Raw genomic sequence first — 20038 nt, 5'->3', positions numbered from 1 at the left:
TAGCATGCTTCACTCTCAATTCTCTGAAACTATAGTTGATTATTGCTTTGTTTGAGTTTAAAGTCTTTCAAAGTTGTTGGGAGTTTTTTCCATGTTATTAATTAAATTGCTATCCTGGTACATTGCTCATTTTTCATTCTGTAGCTGTGATTACATGTCTATTTCAATTTCTTATCTGTGGGGGTTCCATTTGCTGGGGTGCTTTTCAAAAGGAATTTTATTTAGAATGCTAGGAAAGGGGTGAACTGTCATTTATTTAGCACATAATGTCTATCTTACACAAACAAGCACTCCTTTTTGTTCTTGGATCCTGCCATCTTTGTATAAAACCTAGCTACACATTTGCCACTTAGCAATTCTGTCCTATGCTATTAACATTTCAGAAAGACCCAACTGTGGATCACCATAGTAGACTATCTTCATGAACTGTGGCCAGAAAACTTGATTATTCAGTAACCAATTTTCTGTGATACAGCTTTAAACTTAGATAAGTTAATCATATCCTTCTATAAGAACTACTCTGAGTTTATAGAATGGAGGTGACCCTGTATTTACCAGGGGGGTGCAAATTCTAGCAATTTCCACTAAGCTAGGAAAGCTTCAGATTCTGGTCTGGCAATGATTAGTCATCAAAGGACTAGCTTAGCTGAATTCTAAGGATCTTATTTCTCAAAGATTGGACATCAAATCATCTGAAAAAAGTTGTGATCTGTCTTGGTAGAAGAATACCCACATAGGAGACACTAAGTTCTTTGAGTTCAGGGACTATTTTATTTTTGCTTTCAAATATACCAATTATTCAATCAATAGACATATAGTAATTACCCATTCTATTCCAGACTGTGTTAAATGTTTAGGATACAAAAGTGAAACAGTCTCCATTCACAAGCACATAATCTAATGAGAGACATAAATATATATGTATGTGTGTGTGTTGTGTGTGTATGTGTGTGTATATATATATGTATATGTATACGTATACATATACATATACATATACATATATATATGTTCATACAGAATATATACAGAATGAATACAAGATAGTTTGGGGATGAACTGTACTACCAGATGGTGGGATCAAAAGAAGCTGTATATGAAGGTAATATTTGAGTATGGTCTTGAAGAAAACCACTGGAGGGAAAGCAGGCTAGGAATGGCTTAAGTACCCATCACAGTCCCTTGTGTGTTTAAGAAATGCTTATTGAATTGAATGTAATGTAGCATAAGTAATTTGAATATATGTTTTGTTAAATTGTTACTATAATTTAATCAGTGTGAGTACCCCTATCATCTATGCTGATCAAATCCCTCTGCCTATTGATGGCCTTTGAGAGTTGCTATGGCCAAAAAACTAGCAAGCTTAGTATTAAACTCTAAATTTAGCCATGTCTGGAATGCAGATACAGAATTTGTCCCTGGACAAACTCAAAGACTTTCTAAAGCATGTGTTCCATTGGCATAAAACATTTGACAAGTAACAAACTTTTATTAAGCACTTACCATGTGTCAGGCACAGTGCCAAGCACTGAGATTACAAATACAAACAAAAAAGGAAAGACAGTTTCTACCCTCAACAAGCTTACATTTTAATGAAAGAATTCATACCTAAAAGGGATTAAAAAGCAGAGCCAGGCTAGGTATCCTTGCAGGGCCATGGTGGCAAGCCCAGAGAGTTAAAAGCATAGCTGGGAGGGGAATGAAGCATGGCTGGCTTGAATCTCTCCTCAAAATGGGGGTCCTAGAAGTAGCTCCCCAATGAGAGAAGGGCACCAGCATGACAAAGAGACATTCTAGGGTAGTGATGGGGAACCTATGGCATGGGTGCCAAAGATGATACACAGAATGCCCTTTGCGGGCATGCATCTTTCTCCCTTCACCCCAAAAGTTTTTTACTAGAAAGACTGAGCCAGTGGCTCTTGCTGAAAGAGGGATTCTGTGTTGGTGGCTCTTACTGAAAGAGGAGACCCTGGACAGAGCCACTGGCTTTTTGGCTCTTCTCCTGTCTTCAGCGGGACACTCTCTTGTGCATGAGACTCTTTGGAGGCTCAGTCTTTGCAGCATCAGACTCTCTTTTGGTTCATGAAACGCTTTGTTGGAGACACTCTTGTAAGCTGGTGAGATTCACATTTGGATTTGCACTCGCGATCTGGAGGTACTCAGATCCGCGCTTAGAGTATTTAGCTAGGCAATATTTTCTACCTTCTTCCTACATTTCTCTCTTTACTATCTCTACTTTTCTGTACTAAAGCTACTAACAGGCTTTTGACTTAATATTTATTATAAATGGCAACCACAACTTTTTAAACTCTTACAATTTGACAACAACCATTTTCATTATTACACATGTATTCATTTTGACGTTACCTTGGTATATGGCACGAGATGTTTTTCTGTATCTAGTTTCTGCCAAACTTTTTTAATTTTCTCAGCAGTTTTTGTTGAATTGTGAGTTCTTCTTCCAAAAGCTTGGATCTTTGGGTTTGTTACTATGGTCATTTGCTACTGTCAACTTCCTAGCCTGCTATTTTAGTCAATCAACAGTCAATAAACATTTATTATGTACCTACTATGTGTAAGGTAATGTGCTAGGCACTAGAGATACACATATGTAAAGGCAAGCTCTGTCCTCAAGGAGATAACAATCCAATAGGAAGATAAGACATAAAAGAAAGCTAAAAAGTATTTTAAATAATCTAATAGTTGGGTAACTGGCAAATGCAGCTTTATGTATGGGTGTGACTATATGACTTTCCTCCTCAAACACTGGTGAATCCCAATTTCCTTTAGGATAAAATTTAACTTTTATTTGACATTTACCCTAATCTACCTTTCCAGCCTTATATTTCTTTAAAATAGTGGTGGTTTCATTCATTGTATTTCTGTCCCTAGCACAGTTCTTGGCGCATAGTAGCTCTTAATAAATGTTTGTTGATTGATTGATTGAGATGCCCATTCTAGAGTTCAGCCAAATGGACCTGTTTCCTCATACACTCTATTTATCATCTCCTTGCCTTTGTCTATTTCCCTGGGTTGTTCTCCCTCTTTACCTTCAACTGTTAGAACAATTTCAAGCTATTTTTACAACTCAGCTCAGGGGCCACTCAATATCTCTTCCATCCTTTTGACTTCTCCCTCCTCCCTCCTCACCCCCCACATCAATTTTTCTTTGTTAGTTTTGTGTTTACTTATATATGTATGTGCTGTCTCCACAGACAGGATGTAAATTTTTTGAGGGTTTGTCTTTGTATCTCCTGCAGCTGTTGGAATGCCTTGCCACACAGTAGGTGCTTAATAATGTTATATTGAAACTCTGGGAGCAGAGAGTCTCACTGTTGATTGACAAGTGAAGACCATTGGACATCAGAATGTTCCCAGGGGCCATGAGGACAGGGGAGAAAGCGATTGGCCACGGGGGTATAAATACCCTGGCAGCCCTGGCTTTTGGTTCCTTTCATTTCCCTTGGAACTGAGATCTGTGGACCCTGGTCTATTGGGATCTGAGGCTTGCTTGGTTCAACCTTGCAAGAACTTCTGTCTTGTACCTGATTAACATTGCCAACCTGTACCCAGACCATCAATCTTCTTATTCTACTGTCCCCTAGATATTTAGGAATTCAAACATCTTTAGTTATCTAGGTTTCCCAGGGCCCAGGAGGGATCTGGGAAGTGGGCAGGAGAAGAAGAAGTGGGTGGATAGGGGTGGTACCTGAAGGCTGTAAAGGCATAACAACATCTGGCAAGAAGAAGAAGCTGAAAGACATCAAACAACATCTTGCTTGCTCTGGTTTGGCTGTGGCCAGGCTGAGCCAGAGGAGCTAGATTAAGCCAGAATCACTCACTCGCCTATAGCTCTGAGGGATTACTATTATCAACATTAATTTAGGGTTTCCCAGTTCCTCTTCCCATTTCCTAATATTCCTTCTTTTGAGATAAAGTTATTCAAGTACCTTCCTGGAGTGGTTGTGTCATCACTTCTCTGGGAAGGGAGCAACGCAGTCAGATAAACGTGTCCAAGGCTAATAGAGTCCAATATCCATCATTAATCAACCCCAGGTGGGACCTGAAGGGATACCATCTACTGACCTGAAGGATCCTGCCTGGGCACTGTTATAAAGGAGGGAGGTGGTACAACGTCTAGCTAGGTGGCAAGACTCAGGTGATCTTGCTCTAGCCACATATCTGAACTATCACTGCTGTCACCCAGTTAGCAGTGGTAGTATCCAGTCTACCCCCCTCCTCTATCCACCTATTTATTTATAACAATAAATACTTGGTGAATGATTGCTTCCTAGATTGCTTTTTAAGATTCTTAGAAAAGACTGCCGATTAGTCTTTTAGTTAATTGTTTGTTAAACCTTATCTTAAAGCTGTACAAACCCAAACTAAGAAGACCTTAACCAAGCCTAATGTAAAGAACATTGTGGTGGTAGATGGCGTGCGCACTCCCTTTCTGATGTCTGGCACTTCGTAAGTATGAAACAATTGTGTTACATCATTTTTTTTAAGACTTCAAGTGGTTGCTATTGGTGGTGGACTGATGTCTTAAGAGTAATTTAAATGGAATGAAGTAATTCCCAAATACCCAGAAAGAATAGAATTATTCTGACATTTTCCAGGTCACCTGTGACAGAAATCTTCCAGGATGTTGGAAGCCAGAGTGAAATGGAGTAAATTAAACTAAATTGTATTGAGTCAAATGATTGTTCATCTTACTAATTCTTCTTTTCAGTAAAAGAAGCCTAGTTAGGTCAGATGGGAGTAGATAAAAATCTATGGAGAGAAATCAACTAGATGAATGCAACTGTTCAGATTCAACTAAGAGAGTAATTTATCAGGTTTTGTTCTGGTTTTGGAGGGTAGGAAGTTCTTGTCTTACAAGTGACTTGTATTCTAAGCTTGAAAAGTCAAAAGTTTGGAACACTGATCTCATTTTCCTTTAGAAACAATGTTGTAAATAGTACTTAAATTTCTAGGGTACCTTATGGAAGCCCATTTCACCTAAATTGTATCTGAACAATAGCACTTATGGTTACTATGAAAATAATATGTGCAACATTACATTAAATTCTCACAAGAACATTTTCCACCCTCTAATGTCACAAATCCTGATACAGTTCTGGCAGGAGGAGATGGGCTCTTTCAGTACTGGGCCTCAGGACAGTGTGGAGCAGATAGACACTGAACATTCTCAGGATCTGTTCCTATACATGCCAAGATAGGACTTGTTCCAAATGGTTCATCCACTTCAGGTAGGGGTGGGATCAGGGGATTGCTTTTTTAAACTTTGGTTCAATTCAAGGTTCATCGAAAGTTAACATTTGCTTACAGTTTGCTTTGGTTCAGCAGATTAGTTCAGACTTTTATTTCATAATAATTTATTAAGTCTTTGATTGTGGAGGAATCAAATGATGAATGAGGTATCTAATTCTCTACAGTTAGGTATCTTTACTAATGGAAGGTGAAAAGATGGGGGAGAAAAGAGAGAAATTATCCCCTTTACTTCCTCTGCATGAGAGTCTCACTTTATTACTGCTCTAAGCTTTTTTTGTCTCCTCAAGGCTTAGCTATTTAAAGTCCTCAGAGATGGCAGTGACTAATTGACCTTTTTTGAATGAAATTGTTTCTTTTTTGGTTAATTTCTAGGTGTTTACATCTGATAAAGGAATTGGGAACAGATCTTAGTTTAACATCTTAATACTTTATGATTATATTTTGGGCCTTCTGTGAGAGATCAGCTGCAGTCTGGAGGATAGGATTAGGGGAAGAACTACTTTCTTTACTATATTTTGCTTGGAATAATGATTATTTTCCAGAAGTCCATATCAGTGATATAGGTTAGAGAAATGCATAGAATTTACCAGTGTGAAGTTATTTATACAACCCTTACCTCTCCCCTTGAAGGGAATATAAATAGCAGAATAAATTATTTTGATTTCTTTTCCTGCTTGCTTGGAATAAATTGTTATTCAGTACAAGTGAATGGTTGTTGGGAAGGATAGATCCAAAACAAAGTTTGAGAATTATCCAACAAAAGTATTTAGAAATGGGCCTAAGGAGACCAAAGAGCAGATGAATTGATAAACCCTAGTGTGTGGGTGTGTGGATGTAATAGAGCAACTAAGGTTACACAATGATAAATTGACAGCTAGTTTTGGCATTTTAATGTTGGCATAATTTAGATTTTGTCACATTCTTCTATGATTGAAGAGATGAGTTTAGTTTTGGAAGTTTATAGAGTTATTGGCTGCTCTCTGACCTACAGAGTAATTGCAAGAATTTCATGAACCATCTTCTCATTGAGTCTCTCAGTACAAACTTATGGAAGGAAATGTTGGCTTAAATAAATACAGAACCTTGCCTGAAAGGGTTGAAACTGTACTTTTTAGTGGTCCATGCTTAATAATATTGATGGACAATACATTTATTGTTTACCCTGGGCCAGGCACTGTGCCTAGGCACTACTCTACAAGATATAAAATACAAGCTAAGAAGGCAGGCCCTCCATTCAAGAGGCTCACATTCTGACAGGGAAGAACACATCATCAAGGATCTGGAAAAGGGAGGAGGGGAAGGTGGGTCCTTGTTTGGGGGCAGAGCTGCTGGTAAAGAGGTGGAAAAGTTCAGCGATTGTTGAACTGGGAGTGAGATGAACATGACTGGGACTCCTCATGAATGGTTTTGGCCAGGGACTCACCAATTAGGGGAGTAGAACTCAGTGCAGGGGCATGCTGGGATAGGAGCACATAGATATATAACAGCATTTTTGTTAATTCTTTATATAGTTGTTCAGTAGGAGTTGGAACTTTCTCATATCATATCTATTCCTATTATCACATCACTTCACCTATTTCCTCAGCAGTAAAATGAAGATAAAAATACTTATGGTTCCTATTTCCCAGGATTCAGTAAGAAGCCATTTTTAAATTGGAGAGGGCTATATAAATGTGAGCTCTCTTTTTTATCACAAATAGAAACATGATTATCTCCTTAAAATAATAGGCTGTGGTGGTGAATTGGTGTATTTTGTTCTCTTCAGATACAAAGATCTGATGCCACATGATTTGGCCAGAGCAGCACTTAAGTAAGTACAGCTTTTCTTCCTTCCTTCCTTCCTTCCTTCCTTCCTTCCTTCCTTCCTTCCTTCCTTTCTTTCTCTCTCTCTCATTCCAACAAAAATGCTGTGTATTTAGTATAATTCTAGAATTACCAAAACAAGAAAGTTCTTCTGTTTCTATGCAATCCATTTCCAAGGTCTGTTGATTCTTCCTTCACAACATCTTGCCCCTTCCCCTTCACTGCTTACAGCCATTATCCTAGTTCCAATCCTTATTGCCTCTTGACTGTACTCTAGTAATAGATTCCTAACTGGTCATCCTGCTTCCAATTTCTCCCCTTTCTAGTCCTTTCTGCATACAGCTATCAAAATAATCTTCCTAAAGCACAGATCCAACTGTGTCACACAAATGTTCAGAGGTCTCTTACCTCTTAGATAAAGTTCATCCTATTCACTTTACCATTTAAAGCCTTTTATAATCTAGCCCATGGCTATCTTTCCAGTCTTATTTTACATCCCTCCTTTTTTTCCACTCTATATTTAAACCAAACTAGCCTTGCTGTTCCTTGGAGCTGACATTCTATCCCAGGCTCCATGTCTTTGCATGTTTATCTTTCATGCCTAGACCTGTTCTTTTCCTCTCCTCTCCTCCACCTCTTTAAAGCCTTAGTCCCTTTCAGAACTCTGTCAAAGTACTACCTCTTATGAAAAGCATTTCCTAATGTCCTCTCCTTGTCTGTGTAGATGTCATTTTTTCTGTTTCCACCCTAGACTCTAATAAGGTAATAAGCCCCTTGAGGGTAGAGACTCTTTTATTTTTATCTTTATAGTCCAATCCCTTGAATAGTAGTTGCTTTATTAATAAATGTTTTTTGAACTGAATTGAAAAAGCTATGGTAAAACAATTAGTTTTTAGGATATTCTATATAGGAGGTTTACTCCATACTGGTCATCACCTTATGCCAACTGTGTTATAACTGCTGTTGTGCTCCCCTTACACTATAGCTAACTCAGGCAGCTGGAGATCTGATATGTAATTGCTCTTTGTCAGGTTCAACAAACTTCCCTTCAGTGTGTTCACAAAGTAGATTCTTAATATTCTTGAATTGAACCAATGAAGATACCAAGCATGCAGTAACTCAAACAGGAATATTCAAACTTAGCTAGTAAGTGTCACACAGTTAGTAAATGTCTGAGGCCAGATTTGAACTCAGAAAGGTGAGTCTTCCTGACTCCAGACCCTATGCAGACTCTATGCATTGTGCCACCTAGCTGCTTAGAAGTATTTAGTATTATTTTCATTTAAATATTCAGTTCTAAGAATTTATGTTCTGTAGAACATTTTTTTTTAAATGTTAGCTGGCACCAAAACATTTTCCCTTATTTCCCACAGTCATAGACTTATCTCAGCATGAAATTTTTCCCATTTGGGAAAAGTGCCACTTGGTACTCTCTTGAATCCCAGTATTCATATGCTAGAGCTAAGGATTATTTTAAGGATAGAACACACAGTTCTGATTTTTTTTCCTTTCAGGGGCTTGATACATCGAACCAGCATCCCAAAGGATGTTGTTGATTATATTGTCTATGGTACAGTTATCCAGGAAGTGAAAACAAGCAATGTTGCTAGAGAGGTAAGTAAAATAAAGCTGTATTGGTAGTAACTCTAATTGGACAATGAACTTGATCTTCAGTTGATTGATTTTCACATTTAAGAAAAGTTTATAAAGTTTATTTAACTTGAAAATAAAATGATATCAAGTATTAAATCATAACTTGAAAATAAAATGATATCAAGTATTAAATCATAATTTTGATTCTTAAAATCCTTAGTGTATATTAATATGGTAGACTACAGTACTGTTCTAAAAAACCTGAGCAAGGAAGGGAATAGAGGTGACATGAAACTTTTAATGGATATTCAAAAATTATAAAACACCCAAACTAATAGAATACCAAATATGGATCTTATAATTTAATCTGAGAAAAAAGAAGTGGAACTATCTTTAAAGGAAATACCAAAGAAAATATCTTCTGGAGCTGATGAATTCATGGGAGAATTCTATTAAAATTTTAAAGCACAATTAGTGCCAATGCTAATTATTCTCAAAAATTAAGAAAGAAAGCACTTTATTATATTTTTATGAGACAAGTGTAGTCCTCATACCTAAACTAGGGAAGGAGAAAGCAGAGGAGAACTGTAGAATGAAATTGTTAATGGATTTTGATTCAAAATTGTAAATAAAATCTGTTCAGACCAACTAAGCAATTCATCAAAGAAATTCATCAAGATGTTGCATAATTTCAAACCACAGGAACACAATTTAGAGAAACCGAGTCTCCAAGCCAAAAAGAAAGATTGATTTATTATAAGAGTGCCAAGTCCCACAATAAAACCGAACTTCTGGTCAAGACTGAAAGACTCTGAGCACTGTGAAAGATCTTCCCATATACCCCAAAGAATTAAGACAACCTTTGTACCAATACAAAAATAATCCAAGACAGTGATAAAAATAGAGAGATGTGGATTGTTGAAGTAATCAGGAAATACTTCTCATTGGTCAGAAGAAGTCACTTTGTAGTGACTTAAAAGTCATTTGATGAAAAAGGGAGGAGTGGGGGAACCTGGAGTAGTGATGCAAATAGCAAGTGGGGAGCAGTGGAGCCTGGACTAGTGACACAATGGAAAAGAATGGGTAGTGTTGGGTGGTACCAGGCTTTGAACCCCGGGTCAGGCTTAGTGACATATACAAGTTCAAGACTGTAATTATTGCTGAGGGTGCATGATATAGCAGCTTTGAAGAAGGGGCTGACATTAAGGCCTGTGCTAAAGCGGTTATTTACTTAATTCAAAACCTTAATACTTATACTAGAATAATCACAAAAAGCCTACTAAAATCATGACTTATGCTAACTATCTTAGAATTACAATTATGATTATCTCAAGAATACTGCTAACATTAAAATCTAATTCTCATATAAGGGGATAGGGGATTTTTAAACCCATAATGACCATGTTGGGTTTATACCAATGATGCAAGGAAGGTTCAACATTAGGAAAACATTCAGTATAATTAATCATGTGAAGACAAAAGCTTCCAAAATTACATGATCATTTCAATACTTGTAGAAGAAGCTTTCTCAAAAGTATAGCAACCATTTATGCTAAAAATTCCAAAAAGTATAGGTATAGAGGGACCCTTTTTTAATATCATGAAAAATATCTGTCTCAATCAAAAGCAGCTATCATACCTAATGGGAATATACTAGAAACTTTTCTAGCAAATACATGAATAATTTAAGAATGCCTGTTCTCCTCATTATTATTTGACAAAATTCTAGAAATGCTGGCAATAGTAGTAGTAAGACAAGAGAAAACGGGTTAAAGAGATAAAACTATTCCTGTTTGCTGATAACATGTTGGTTTACTTAGAAAATGTTAGGAAATTCACAAAGATATTCTCTGAAATAAATAACAGCTTCAAAAAAGTTGCATGCTACAAAATAAACCCTCAGAAATCAACTTAATTTTTATATAATAGCAAATCTAAGAAACAATAATAAAAAGAAATATAAATTCAAGTAACTACAAAATGTATAAAATATCTGGGGATCAATCTACCAAAGCACACAATATAGATCTAGTTACAATGTATTTCCTAAAGAAATATGAAGCAATTTAGATGCCTGGAGGAATATTCAATGCTTGTGACAAATATGTTCCAATATAATAAAAATGACAATGCCACCAAAGTTAATTTATAGCTTTAATGCTCTTCCAGTCAAATTGTCAAAGGGATACTGTATACAACTTAATAAAATAACAAAATTCATTTGAAAAAGTAAAATCTATAGACCACCAAGGGTAATAATGAAAAGAGACAGGAAGGGAGGATTGAATAGCTCTTTCAGATTTCAAATTATATTATAAAGCAGCAGCCATCAAGAGAGGTAGCTCTCTGGAACAGACTGGGCAAGGGAGAATCAGAAACAATAGATCTCAGTAACTCAGAATTTAACAAAGTAGGATACATAAATGACTTAAGAAAGATAAAATCGTTGGGAAAACTGGAAAGTGGTCCAGTAGAAATTAAGCTTAGACCAATTAGTACTTTACACCATACATCTGAAGTGGATACATGACTTTATTTTTGTCTCGTTAATATTCTATTTTTCCAATTACATGTAAAAAATAATTTTAACATTCATTTTTAAAAACTTTGTAATAAATTCTTTCCCCAAAGATAGTAAGCAATTTGATAAAGATTATATATTTGCAGTCATGCAGAACCTATTTCCATATGTTATGAAAGACATTTTTTTAAAACCCATGAAGAAAATACAAGGAAAAATAGTATGCTTTGATTTATATTCAGATTTCATCAATTTTTTTCTCCAGAGGTATTTAGCATTTTTCTTTATGAGTCCTTTTGGAGTTATCTTGGATCATTGTATTGCTGACATTAGCTAAGTCATTCACAGTTGATCATCATACAGTAGCTATTACTGTGTACGATGTTTTGCTTCTGCTCCCTTTACTTTGCATCAGTTCATGTAAGTCTTTCCAGGTTTTTCTGAAATCATCTTGCTCATCATTTCTTATAGCATAGTAGTATCCCATTAGAATCTGCTTAAAGTTGCTCAACCATTCCCCAGTTGTTGGACATCCCCTCAATTTCCACTTCTTTGCCACCACAAAAAGAGCTGCTATAAATATTTTTGTGCAAACAGGCCCTTTTTTCTCTCTTTTTAAAAAATCTCTTTGGGCTACAGAACCACAATGGGGTATTGCTGGATAAAAGGATATTCACAATTTTATAGCCTTTTGGGCATAGTTCCAATTGCTCTCCAGAATGGTTAAATCAATTCATAATTCTACCAACAGTGTATTAGTATCCCAGTTTTCCCACATCCCCTCCAACATTTTTCATTTTCCGCTTTGGCCATATTAACCAATCTGATAGGTGTGAGGTGGTATTTTAGAGCTTTATTTTGCATTTCTTTAATCAGTAGTGATTTGGAGCATTTTTCATATGACTATAGATAGCTTTGATTACTTTTCTGAAAATTGTCTATTCATATCCTTTGACCATTTATCAATTGAGAAGGATTCATGATTTTAATATTAAAAATCATCCATAAATAATTAAGAGAGAAGCAGATCATATGTTTTTTGCAGCTATGGGATAGGAGATATATTTTTAACTCAACAAGGGATAGATGCCATTTACATAAGATAAGTAACTCTAATTATATGAAACTGACAGGCTTTTGCATAAATATTTAAAGGTTAATTAATTCCTTACTTTGATCTGGCCAAGCCAAATCATGCTCTTAGTTTTCAGTCCTTTTAGTGTACTTTACAGAGTTGGATTTTGGCTTTAAAAGAAACAAGAAACATTACCTAACATCTCAGCTGATGCGGAAAATATTTTGTCTTCCTCTCATGAAGGGAAGGATAGAGGTTATGGGAAGGGGGTGACTTTAGGTAGTAGTACTCTCATGTGATAATCCCTATAATTAACCCAAGTTTGAAGTTTAGGTAAACATTTCAATAATTTGAAAAAAGAAACATATACCCCAAATTGGTTTTTTGCTTATCTTGTCAATATATTATTCTTGCATTTCTTGGCAGTGTTAGTTGGTGAGTTATTTTTACTGATTCACATGATTACATGATCAGAGGACACTTACATGAGGGAAATTCACAGGAGTTTAATTTTAACTTCCTAATGTGTTTCAACTTTATACCAGTTGGCATGGTGCCACCATAGTTTATCATTGGAAACTCAGGAGAACAAGACTTGGAATTACTGTTGCCCTTACTGATCTGCAATAGATATCTCACTTTATATAATGGAGATTTATCTTTCAGGCTTTGTATTTCAGTACAAGTAATTATTTCAGTCTTTTCCAAAATTGACTCATAAACTTCTTTCAGCCAAGTGGGCTATATGCCCTGGATTACAGTGTTGATTCAGCATTCCAGATGCAGTACTTATTAAAAATTGAAATGACTCATGGACATTTACTGGGATTCAACAAGCATTTATTAAGCAACTTTTGCATAAAAAGCAAACGGACTTTGACATTGTGCCAAACACTGAGCTAGGCACTGGAGAGACAAAGACAAAAATGAAACAATCCCTGCTCATAAAGGGTTTCTTTTGTATTGGAGGAGACATCATGGAGGTATAAGTACAGACAAAATAGATACAAGGTAAAAACAAGGTAATTTTTGCAGGGAGGGCACTAGCAGGTGGATGAGAGGGACTCAGGAATGACTTCATGAAGTAGGTGGTACTTGAGTTAATTTTTTAAGGAAATCAGGGATTTTGATTTTTTTTGAAGGGAATCAGAGGTGAGGAGAGAGTCCATTTTAGACACTGTGGACAATCAATTCAAAGAGCTAGTTGGGAGGAGAATCATATATAAATAACTGCAAGAAGGCTACTTGACTAAACCTTAAAGGGTGTGAATTATTATATGTATATATGTAATATGAATGTATGTATAATGAATTATGAATAATAAGCCTTGAAGGGTATTTTGGGGCCAGGCTATGTCCTATTCTAGAGACAAAAGGGAACTATTCGGAGTCATGTAGTAGGCCTGCACATGAGGGATTTTTCCCTTTGGCTACTTTGGGAAACTTTCTTTAAAAAATTTCATTTTGGCAGCCATCTTCTACATGAAATCTTTCTTTATCACTCTTCTATTTTCCTTTACCAAATTATCTTGTATATATTTTGTTTGTATATGTGTATATATTTACACACACACATACACACACAAAGTCACATACCTGCCTCTATTCATATTTGTATGTATACATACATATTTACATATTGTCTTTCCTGATAGAATGTAAGCTCCTTGAAGGCAGGGGTTGTTTCATTTTGTCTTTGTATCCTGACATCTAACACAGTGCCTGGCATATAGCAGGTGCTTAAATGGGATGGATTAGGGTTTGTAGACCTGATACAGGAAAAGACCTTATCAGTAGTCCAGGAAAGAGTGACAAAGACCTGAAAAAGGGTATGGATAGAGAGAAGACAATAGCTGTAAGTGTTATTGTAGAGAAAGAAACTAAGAATTGACTGCTGTTTGCCTATGTCAGGTGAGAAAGAGAGAAGATGAAAATGATTCTGAAGTTTCAAACATGAGTGATTGGAAGGATGATAATACCTTCAACAGAAATAAAGAAGTTCAGAAGAAGGGTGGATTTTTGGGAGAAGATAATGAGTTTTGTTTCAGGCATGCTAAATTTGAAATATTTATGGGATATCTATTTTGAAATGTGGAAATAGTAGGTTGGAGATATGGGACTGGGGAAAGAATTGGGTTGGATTCGTGAATCTGTAATTAATTCTTCTGGGATGGTAATTAAACTCCTAGCTGCTGATGAATTCACCAATAGATAATGAAAAGAGGAGAATGAAGAGGTCCCAGGCTTGAACTTTGAGAGTTTCTGAACAGTTAATGGGGCATGACATAAACGGTAACCCAGAGGAGAAGAGTTAGAATAGTCAATAAGGTAGGAGAAGAACCAGAAGATTATAGTGTCATAAAAACAAGAAAGTAGTAAGTATTCAAGAGGTGGAGAGGATGGTCAACAGTGTCAGGTTCTTTCTTTATAAATAATTGTTCCTCTGGAAAAACCTCCAGGAATTGATGTAGAGCGAAAAGAGCAGAACCAGGAGAACATTGTATGCAGAGACTGATACATTATGGCACAATTGAATGTAATAGATTTTTCTACTAGCAGCAATGCAATGATTCAGGACAATCCAGAGGAACTTATGAGAAAGACACTATCCATATCCAGAGAAAGAACTGTGGGAGCAGAAATGCATTAGAAAAATATATGATCAATTATGAACTTCAATGGGAATATGATTAGGGTTTTGATGTTAGAAGATTACTGCAAATATGAATACTGTGGAAATAGGTTTTGAACAATGATACATATATAACCCAGTGGAACTGCTTGTCAGCTCTGGGAGGGGGAGGAAAGAGGGAAATCATGAATCATGTAACCATGGAAGAATATTCTAAATTAAATAAATAGATACATAATTGTTCCTTGTATTTTTCAAAGGCTGCCCTTGGAGCTGGCTTCTCAGACAAGATTCCTTCTCACACTGTCACTATGGCTTGCATCTCTTCCAACCAAGCCATGACAACAGGTATACTCACAAATTCCATAATTTTTAGCTGATAATTTAAAAATCAAAAGTCTTATTTTTGTTCCTTATTCTTTTTTTAAAGAGAAATTAAATTATTTGTCTAAGATATCAGAATTTGTTAAGAAACAAAGCCTAAAACAACCAATATTTTTAAATTAATTTAAGATTAGAGTTTAAGAATTATGAGTCCTAAAATGTATCCTCTAGAAGACACTACTACTTTAGCTGCTATTCTTTTTCTTCCTATTCCTTTTTTTAATCCTTAAATTTAACTATAGAGTTTTTTAGCTAGAGAGCTAACCTTGGGAGTTGGGAAAAACCCAGTTCAAGTCCTGCCTCTTACCCATAATTACACATGTTGCGCAAGGCAAGTCATTAAGACTATAAATCACAGAATATTTGCAATCTTTGTTGGTAGAAGGAATTTGGGGTAGATAATCAGGAGTTATCTACATTGATGAAATCAGTAAGAGAGAAATCTGATTAATTAGAAAACAGAAAAAATACACACATCTATTGACTAGCAAAATTTTCTAAGAAAGTATTACTGAATTAAATCAAATATAAGGAGACCTAAAAACCCTTCATAGCTAACAACCCACTGATTTCTTCATTAAGTAGAGAGAGATCTGAGCTTAGGGCAATAGTAGTTTAAAACATAAGCACTGGTAACATCTTATGCGGTAGGATGTGAGATGAATAGCATGAGCAAAGGCATCTCATGCAACAGTGAGAAGTAGTAGCAGGAAAGATATGTTTATGGGGAGTTAATCAGAGAACTGGATAAGTCAGATCATCCCAAGAGCATTTTTGTCACAAATGAAAACTTGCTCATTCTTGATTCAGTACTATCTGAACAACTGTGTCCTTGGTAATTAGTAATATTTTTCAAAAATTCTGAGTTTCTTAACTAAGGAATGGAATTTCAGAGCAGATGATGAAATAAGTGAGCTACATGACTTCCCCAGGGAATAGTGGTTTGGTTATATCCTGGCTTAGCATCATTCTAGAAGTCAATACAAGTATTTGATGCTAAAGTAAGCATATCTTGTTAAGAGTAAAAATTTTTATTAATTTCAACAATATGTGTTTACATGGTAAGGAGGCTTAGGATCTGTGGGTATCACAACTGCTGAGGTTATTGCCATTGAAGGAGAAAAAACAAAAATACACTTCATCATCAGCTCAGTGGCAATACATTGGCAGACACTGACCTGTTTAAGATCCCCAGGAGTCTTTTAGAGAGGTATTTAAGGATACTGAGAAATAAGGAACTATTTACTTCCTGTTTTGGTCTCTAAGCACCAAGCACAGTGCCACAATTCACATGAGGTTACCTAATGAATATTCTTCAGTACTGGTGGAAATATAAGGAATACCATAGTCTGGCTGAAATGTAGTAAGAGGCAACCGGGAAGAATGAAAATTGAGACCAGGTCTGAAGGAAATTAGGGCAGAGCTGCTAGTTAATTCAGGTCCTGTTAGAAAGAAGGTAAGGAAGAAGCCAAGTCAGTCAGCTAAAAGCAGACAAGTAAGGAACAAAACATGAATAGAGTAGGCCTCAGTAGTAAAAGGGGCAAGGTTACACTTGGCATAATTCACAAATGGGAAAACCCTAGACTCCAAAAGTCAGAGCTAAAGCCAGAAGAAGTTGGAAAGAAGCTAGTTAACTACAAAGAAATGTTAGCAGTAATATGGTGTTTCTTTTCAATGGGTCTTGGTAACTGAACTTAAACTGACCCTATAAAAGAGATTACAACATTGGCTGGTAGGTTCCTGATAAGGATCATAGGATTTAGAGCTGAACTGGACTAGAGATTATCTGATTGAATCTCTTTCTTTTCTAAATGAAGTAACTAAGGCTTACAAAAGATAAAATGATTTATTGTTGGAAAACCTAGCTTTAGTTTTGTAGAAGTCCTGGTTTGGTTCTATAACTTGCTACTTGTGTAATCTTGGGCAAGGTTACAACTGTCAGGGCTTCAGTATTCTCACTAAATAAAGCACTTTGTAAATCTTACTAAAGCACAGTAAAAATGTCAGCTATTATTACCTAAATTTCCATCCATCATTAAATCCTATGACTTACCTAATATCAAACAGAAAGTAAGTAGCAGAGCCAGAATTTGAACCTAGGTCCACTGACTATACAAAAATCTGCTTGCATGGTAGATGTTGGCCACCTATTTTGATTTGTTGTTAGTATAGCATCCAATAAGTACTAGCATTTTTCCTTAAAGTTCCTTTTATTTCAGAGAAAGAAGTCAAGGCCCAAAGAAATTACATGATCTACCTAGGTTCACACAGGTTTTACTAGTGACCCAGGTAGGATTAGAACTCAGGCTTCCTACCTGCCAATATAGTCCCCTTCACATCTTAATATCTCTGTTTCTCAGCATCCAATAGAACAAAAGGAAATAATAGCATTGTATCTCTGAAGAGATTTTTACAAATTTTTCATAAGAAAAAATTTCTTGACTATCAAGAATCGCTAAACATTGAAATTAAACAAGTAAAAGTTGTAGACCATCTTCTATGAAGATTTTTGTATAGGCTGGGTATCCATTTGTCTGAGTTAGTCTAAATATAATATTGTCCAGAGGCAGAGAGATAGATTAATAGTTATAATTGAGGAGACTTTTCTTAGTTTATTGCTCAATGAAGCACATTTTTACTAGTGTGTTGATTTGATTTTGTATTTTTAATATTAGCTTGACTAGTTCTGGAAAGAGAACATATTTAGTTATTCATGTTCTATTGTACTGATCCTCATAATTTCCTGGTAAGCAATTTCAATGACCATGGACAATCCAGACACCTGATTTGGATGAAACACACTACCTACCTTCTAGAGAGAGATGAAAGACTCACAGTGTAGAATGAGGCAGCTATTTTTGGACATGACCATTGTGAGAATTTACTTTGCTTGACTAAGCATATTTGTTATTGGGGTTTTAGTTATCTCTTTTTAAAAGTTTTTGGGGTAGATGAGAGGAAGAAGGGGCCTAATAACAGCAGCTCCATAAACGAAAAAAGGAAAGAATGTTATTATGCCATTTTTTTAAATGAACAGAAGAAAATAGAAAGAAATAGACAAGCAGGACCACTTAGATCCATGTTGCATTTATGTATTTTTAAAAAGCAAGCTATAAATAATTGGTACAGTTTTCTGTTCTGCTTTAGATATGGAAATGCTCATAGTACTTGGTATTTCAGATCAGATTAAAAAATAAAAATTTGAATGATTCATGATACATTAACAATAAGAAATGTATGTCACTTCATCATTATTAATTCACTCCTATAGGTTTCGGTTTGATTGCTTCTGGCCAGTATGATGTAATAGTGGCAGGTGGTGTGGAGTTAATGTCAGATGTCCCTATACGACATTCCAGGAAGATGAGGAAATTGATGCTTGAGCTTAATAAGGCCAAGACCCTGGGCCAGCGACTGTCGTTAGCTTCTAAATTCAGATTGAATTTCTTAACTCCAGAGGTAAGATTTTTAACATCTCTGATTGTCAAGTATGTTCCTTTGGAGTAATATAAAGGTTGAATTATGAGTGTGCTGAACAGTCAGGAAGAAAGAACTTGTTGGCCATATTGAAAACTTAATTATTTAGTTAAACATGCGAAAAAAATGGTAGATGCCGAGGACCTTCATTGTGTAGGTGCTGGTTTGGGTCGTTATAGTAGTTATAGAATACATACTCTATGCTTTTTACAGCACTTCATATTTCTTCATTTGTAGTACAATCAACAAAAACTATAGGTTATAGCTCTTCCAAAGAGAATAAGCAAAAGTCATGTTGTGGGACTCCTTCCTCCCATTACTATGTGACTATTTCATTTAAAAAAAATTTTTTTAAACCCTTAACTTCTGTGTATTGGCTCCTAAGCAGAAGAGTGGTAAGGGTGGGCAATGGGGGTCAAGTGACTTGCCACACAGCTGGGAAGTGTCTGAGGCCAGATTTGAACCTGGGACCTCCCATCTCTAGGCCTGACTCTCAATCCACTGAGCTAGCCAGCTGCCCCCTATGTGACTATTTCAAATGGTCATCAGAGTTTCTAATTCTCATCATTTTCCTCTTCCTAGCTCCCTGCTGTAGCTGAGTTCTCAACCAGTGAGACTATGGGCCATTCTGCTGACCGACTAGCTGCTGCATTTTCTGTTTCCCGAGCAGAACAGGATGAGTATGCCCTTCGTTCTCACCGTTTAGCCAAGGAAGCCCAGGAGCAAGGATTCCTCACTGACATTATTGCATTCAAAGTTCCAGGTGAAAACAACTTAAATCTTCTCTTATATAAGAATTCAAAATGATAACTAGCTACAGAATCTTAAGTTATTCCCTCAACACAGATCTCATTTTTGAGGGCCATCAAATATTGGTCCCACCAGAAATTCCTCATGTTGGTATTTTAAAACCTGAAGAGTTCTATTTCATTTCTGTTTTTCTCCAGGATTTTGGAATTGTAAAAATCCATTGTTAATTGGCCTCTTCTTCATTTACAGGGTTTGCTTGCTTCCTGTTAAGAGGTCAAGTGCTTTGACCAAAGACTTACAGCTCTGGTCAAACTTGAATTTTGGCTCCATCAAAATTCTTTGTAAGTCTTTGGTCAAAGCACTTAACCTCTTATCTGTAAAATGAGAATAATAATTTGTAGTTTATCTATCTCACAGGGTTCTTGAAAGCAAGTAAGTATTTGAAAGTACTTATGTTATGTTATGTTATGTTATGTTATGTTATGTTATATTATGTTATATTATGTTATATTATGTTATATTATGTTAT

At 35.9% G+C, this 20038-nt stretch overlaps 1 protein-coding gene across 1 annotated transcript in view; it reads left to right on the top strand.

The window, feature by feature from the left end:
• HADHB (hydroxyacyl-CoA dehydrogenase trifunctional multienzyme complex subunit beta) overlaps nucleotides 1-20038 on the top strand; it is a 42079-nt gene that overhangs the window by 11163 nt on the left and 10878 nt on the right. Inside the window, exons 4-9 of the mRNA XM_044663751.1 lie at nucleotides 4371-4470; nucleotides 7040-7084; nucleotides 8592-8691; nucleotides 15159-15246; nucleotides 18554-18741; nucleotides 19342-19522. Of these exons, the coding sequence (XP_044519686.1) occupies nucleotides 4371-4470; nucleotides 7040-7084; nucleotides 8592-8691; nucleotides 15159-15246; nucleotides 18554-18741; nucleotides 19342-19522 (702 nt within the window). The remainder of the gene's footprint in view (nucleotides 1-4370; nucleotides 4471-7039; nucleotides 7085-8591; nucleotides 8692-15158; nucleotides 15247-18553; nucleotides 18742-19341; nucleotides 19523-20038) is intronic.

The sequence above is a fragment of the Gracilinanus agilis genome, chromosome 2, assembly GCF_016433145.1.
Source record: "Gracilinanus agilis isolate LMUSP501 chromosome 2, AgileGrace, whole genome shotgun sequence".
NCBI classification, from domain to species: Eukaryota; Metazoa; Chordata; class Mammalia; order Didelphimorphia; family Didelphidae; genus Gracilinanus; species Gracilinanus agilis.
The sequence above is the reverse complement of the archived record's forward strand: the minus strand, read 5'-3'. Positions and strand labels throughout refer to the sequence as shown.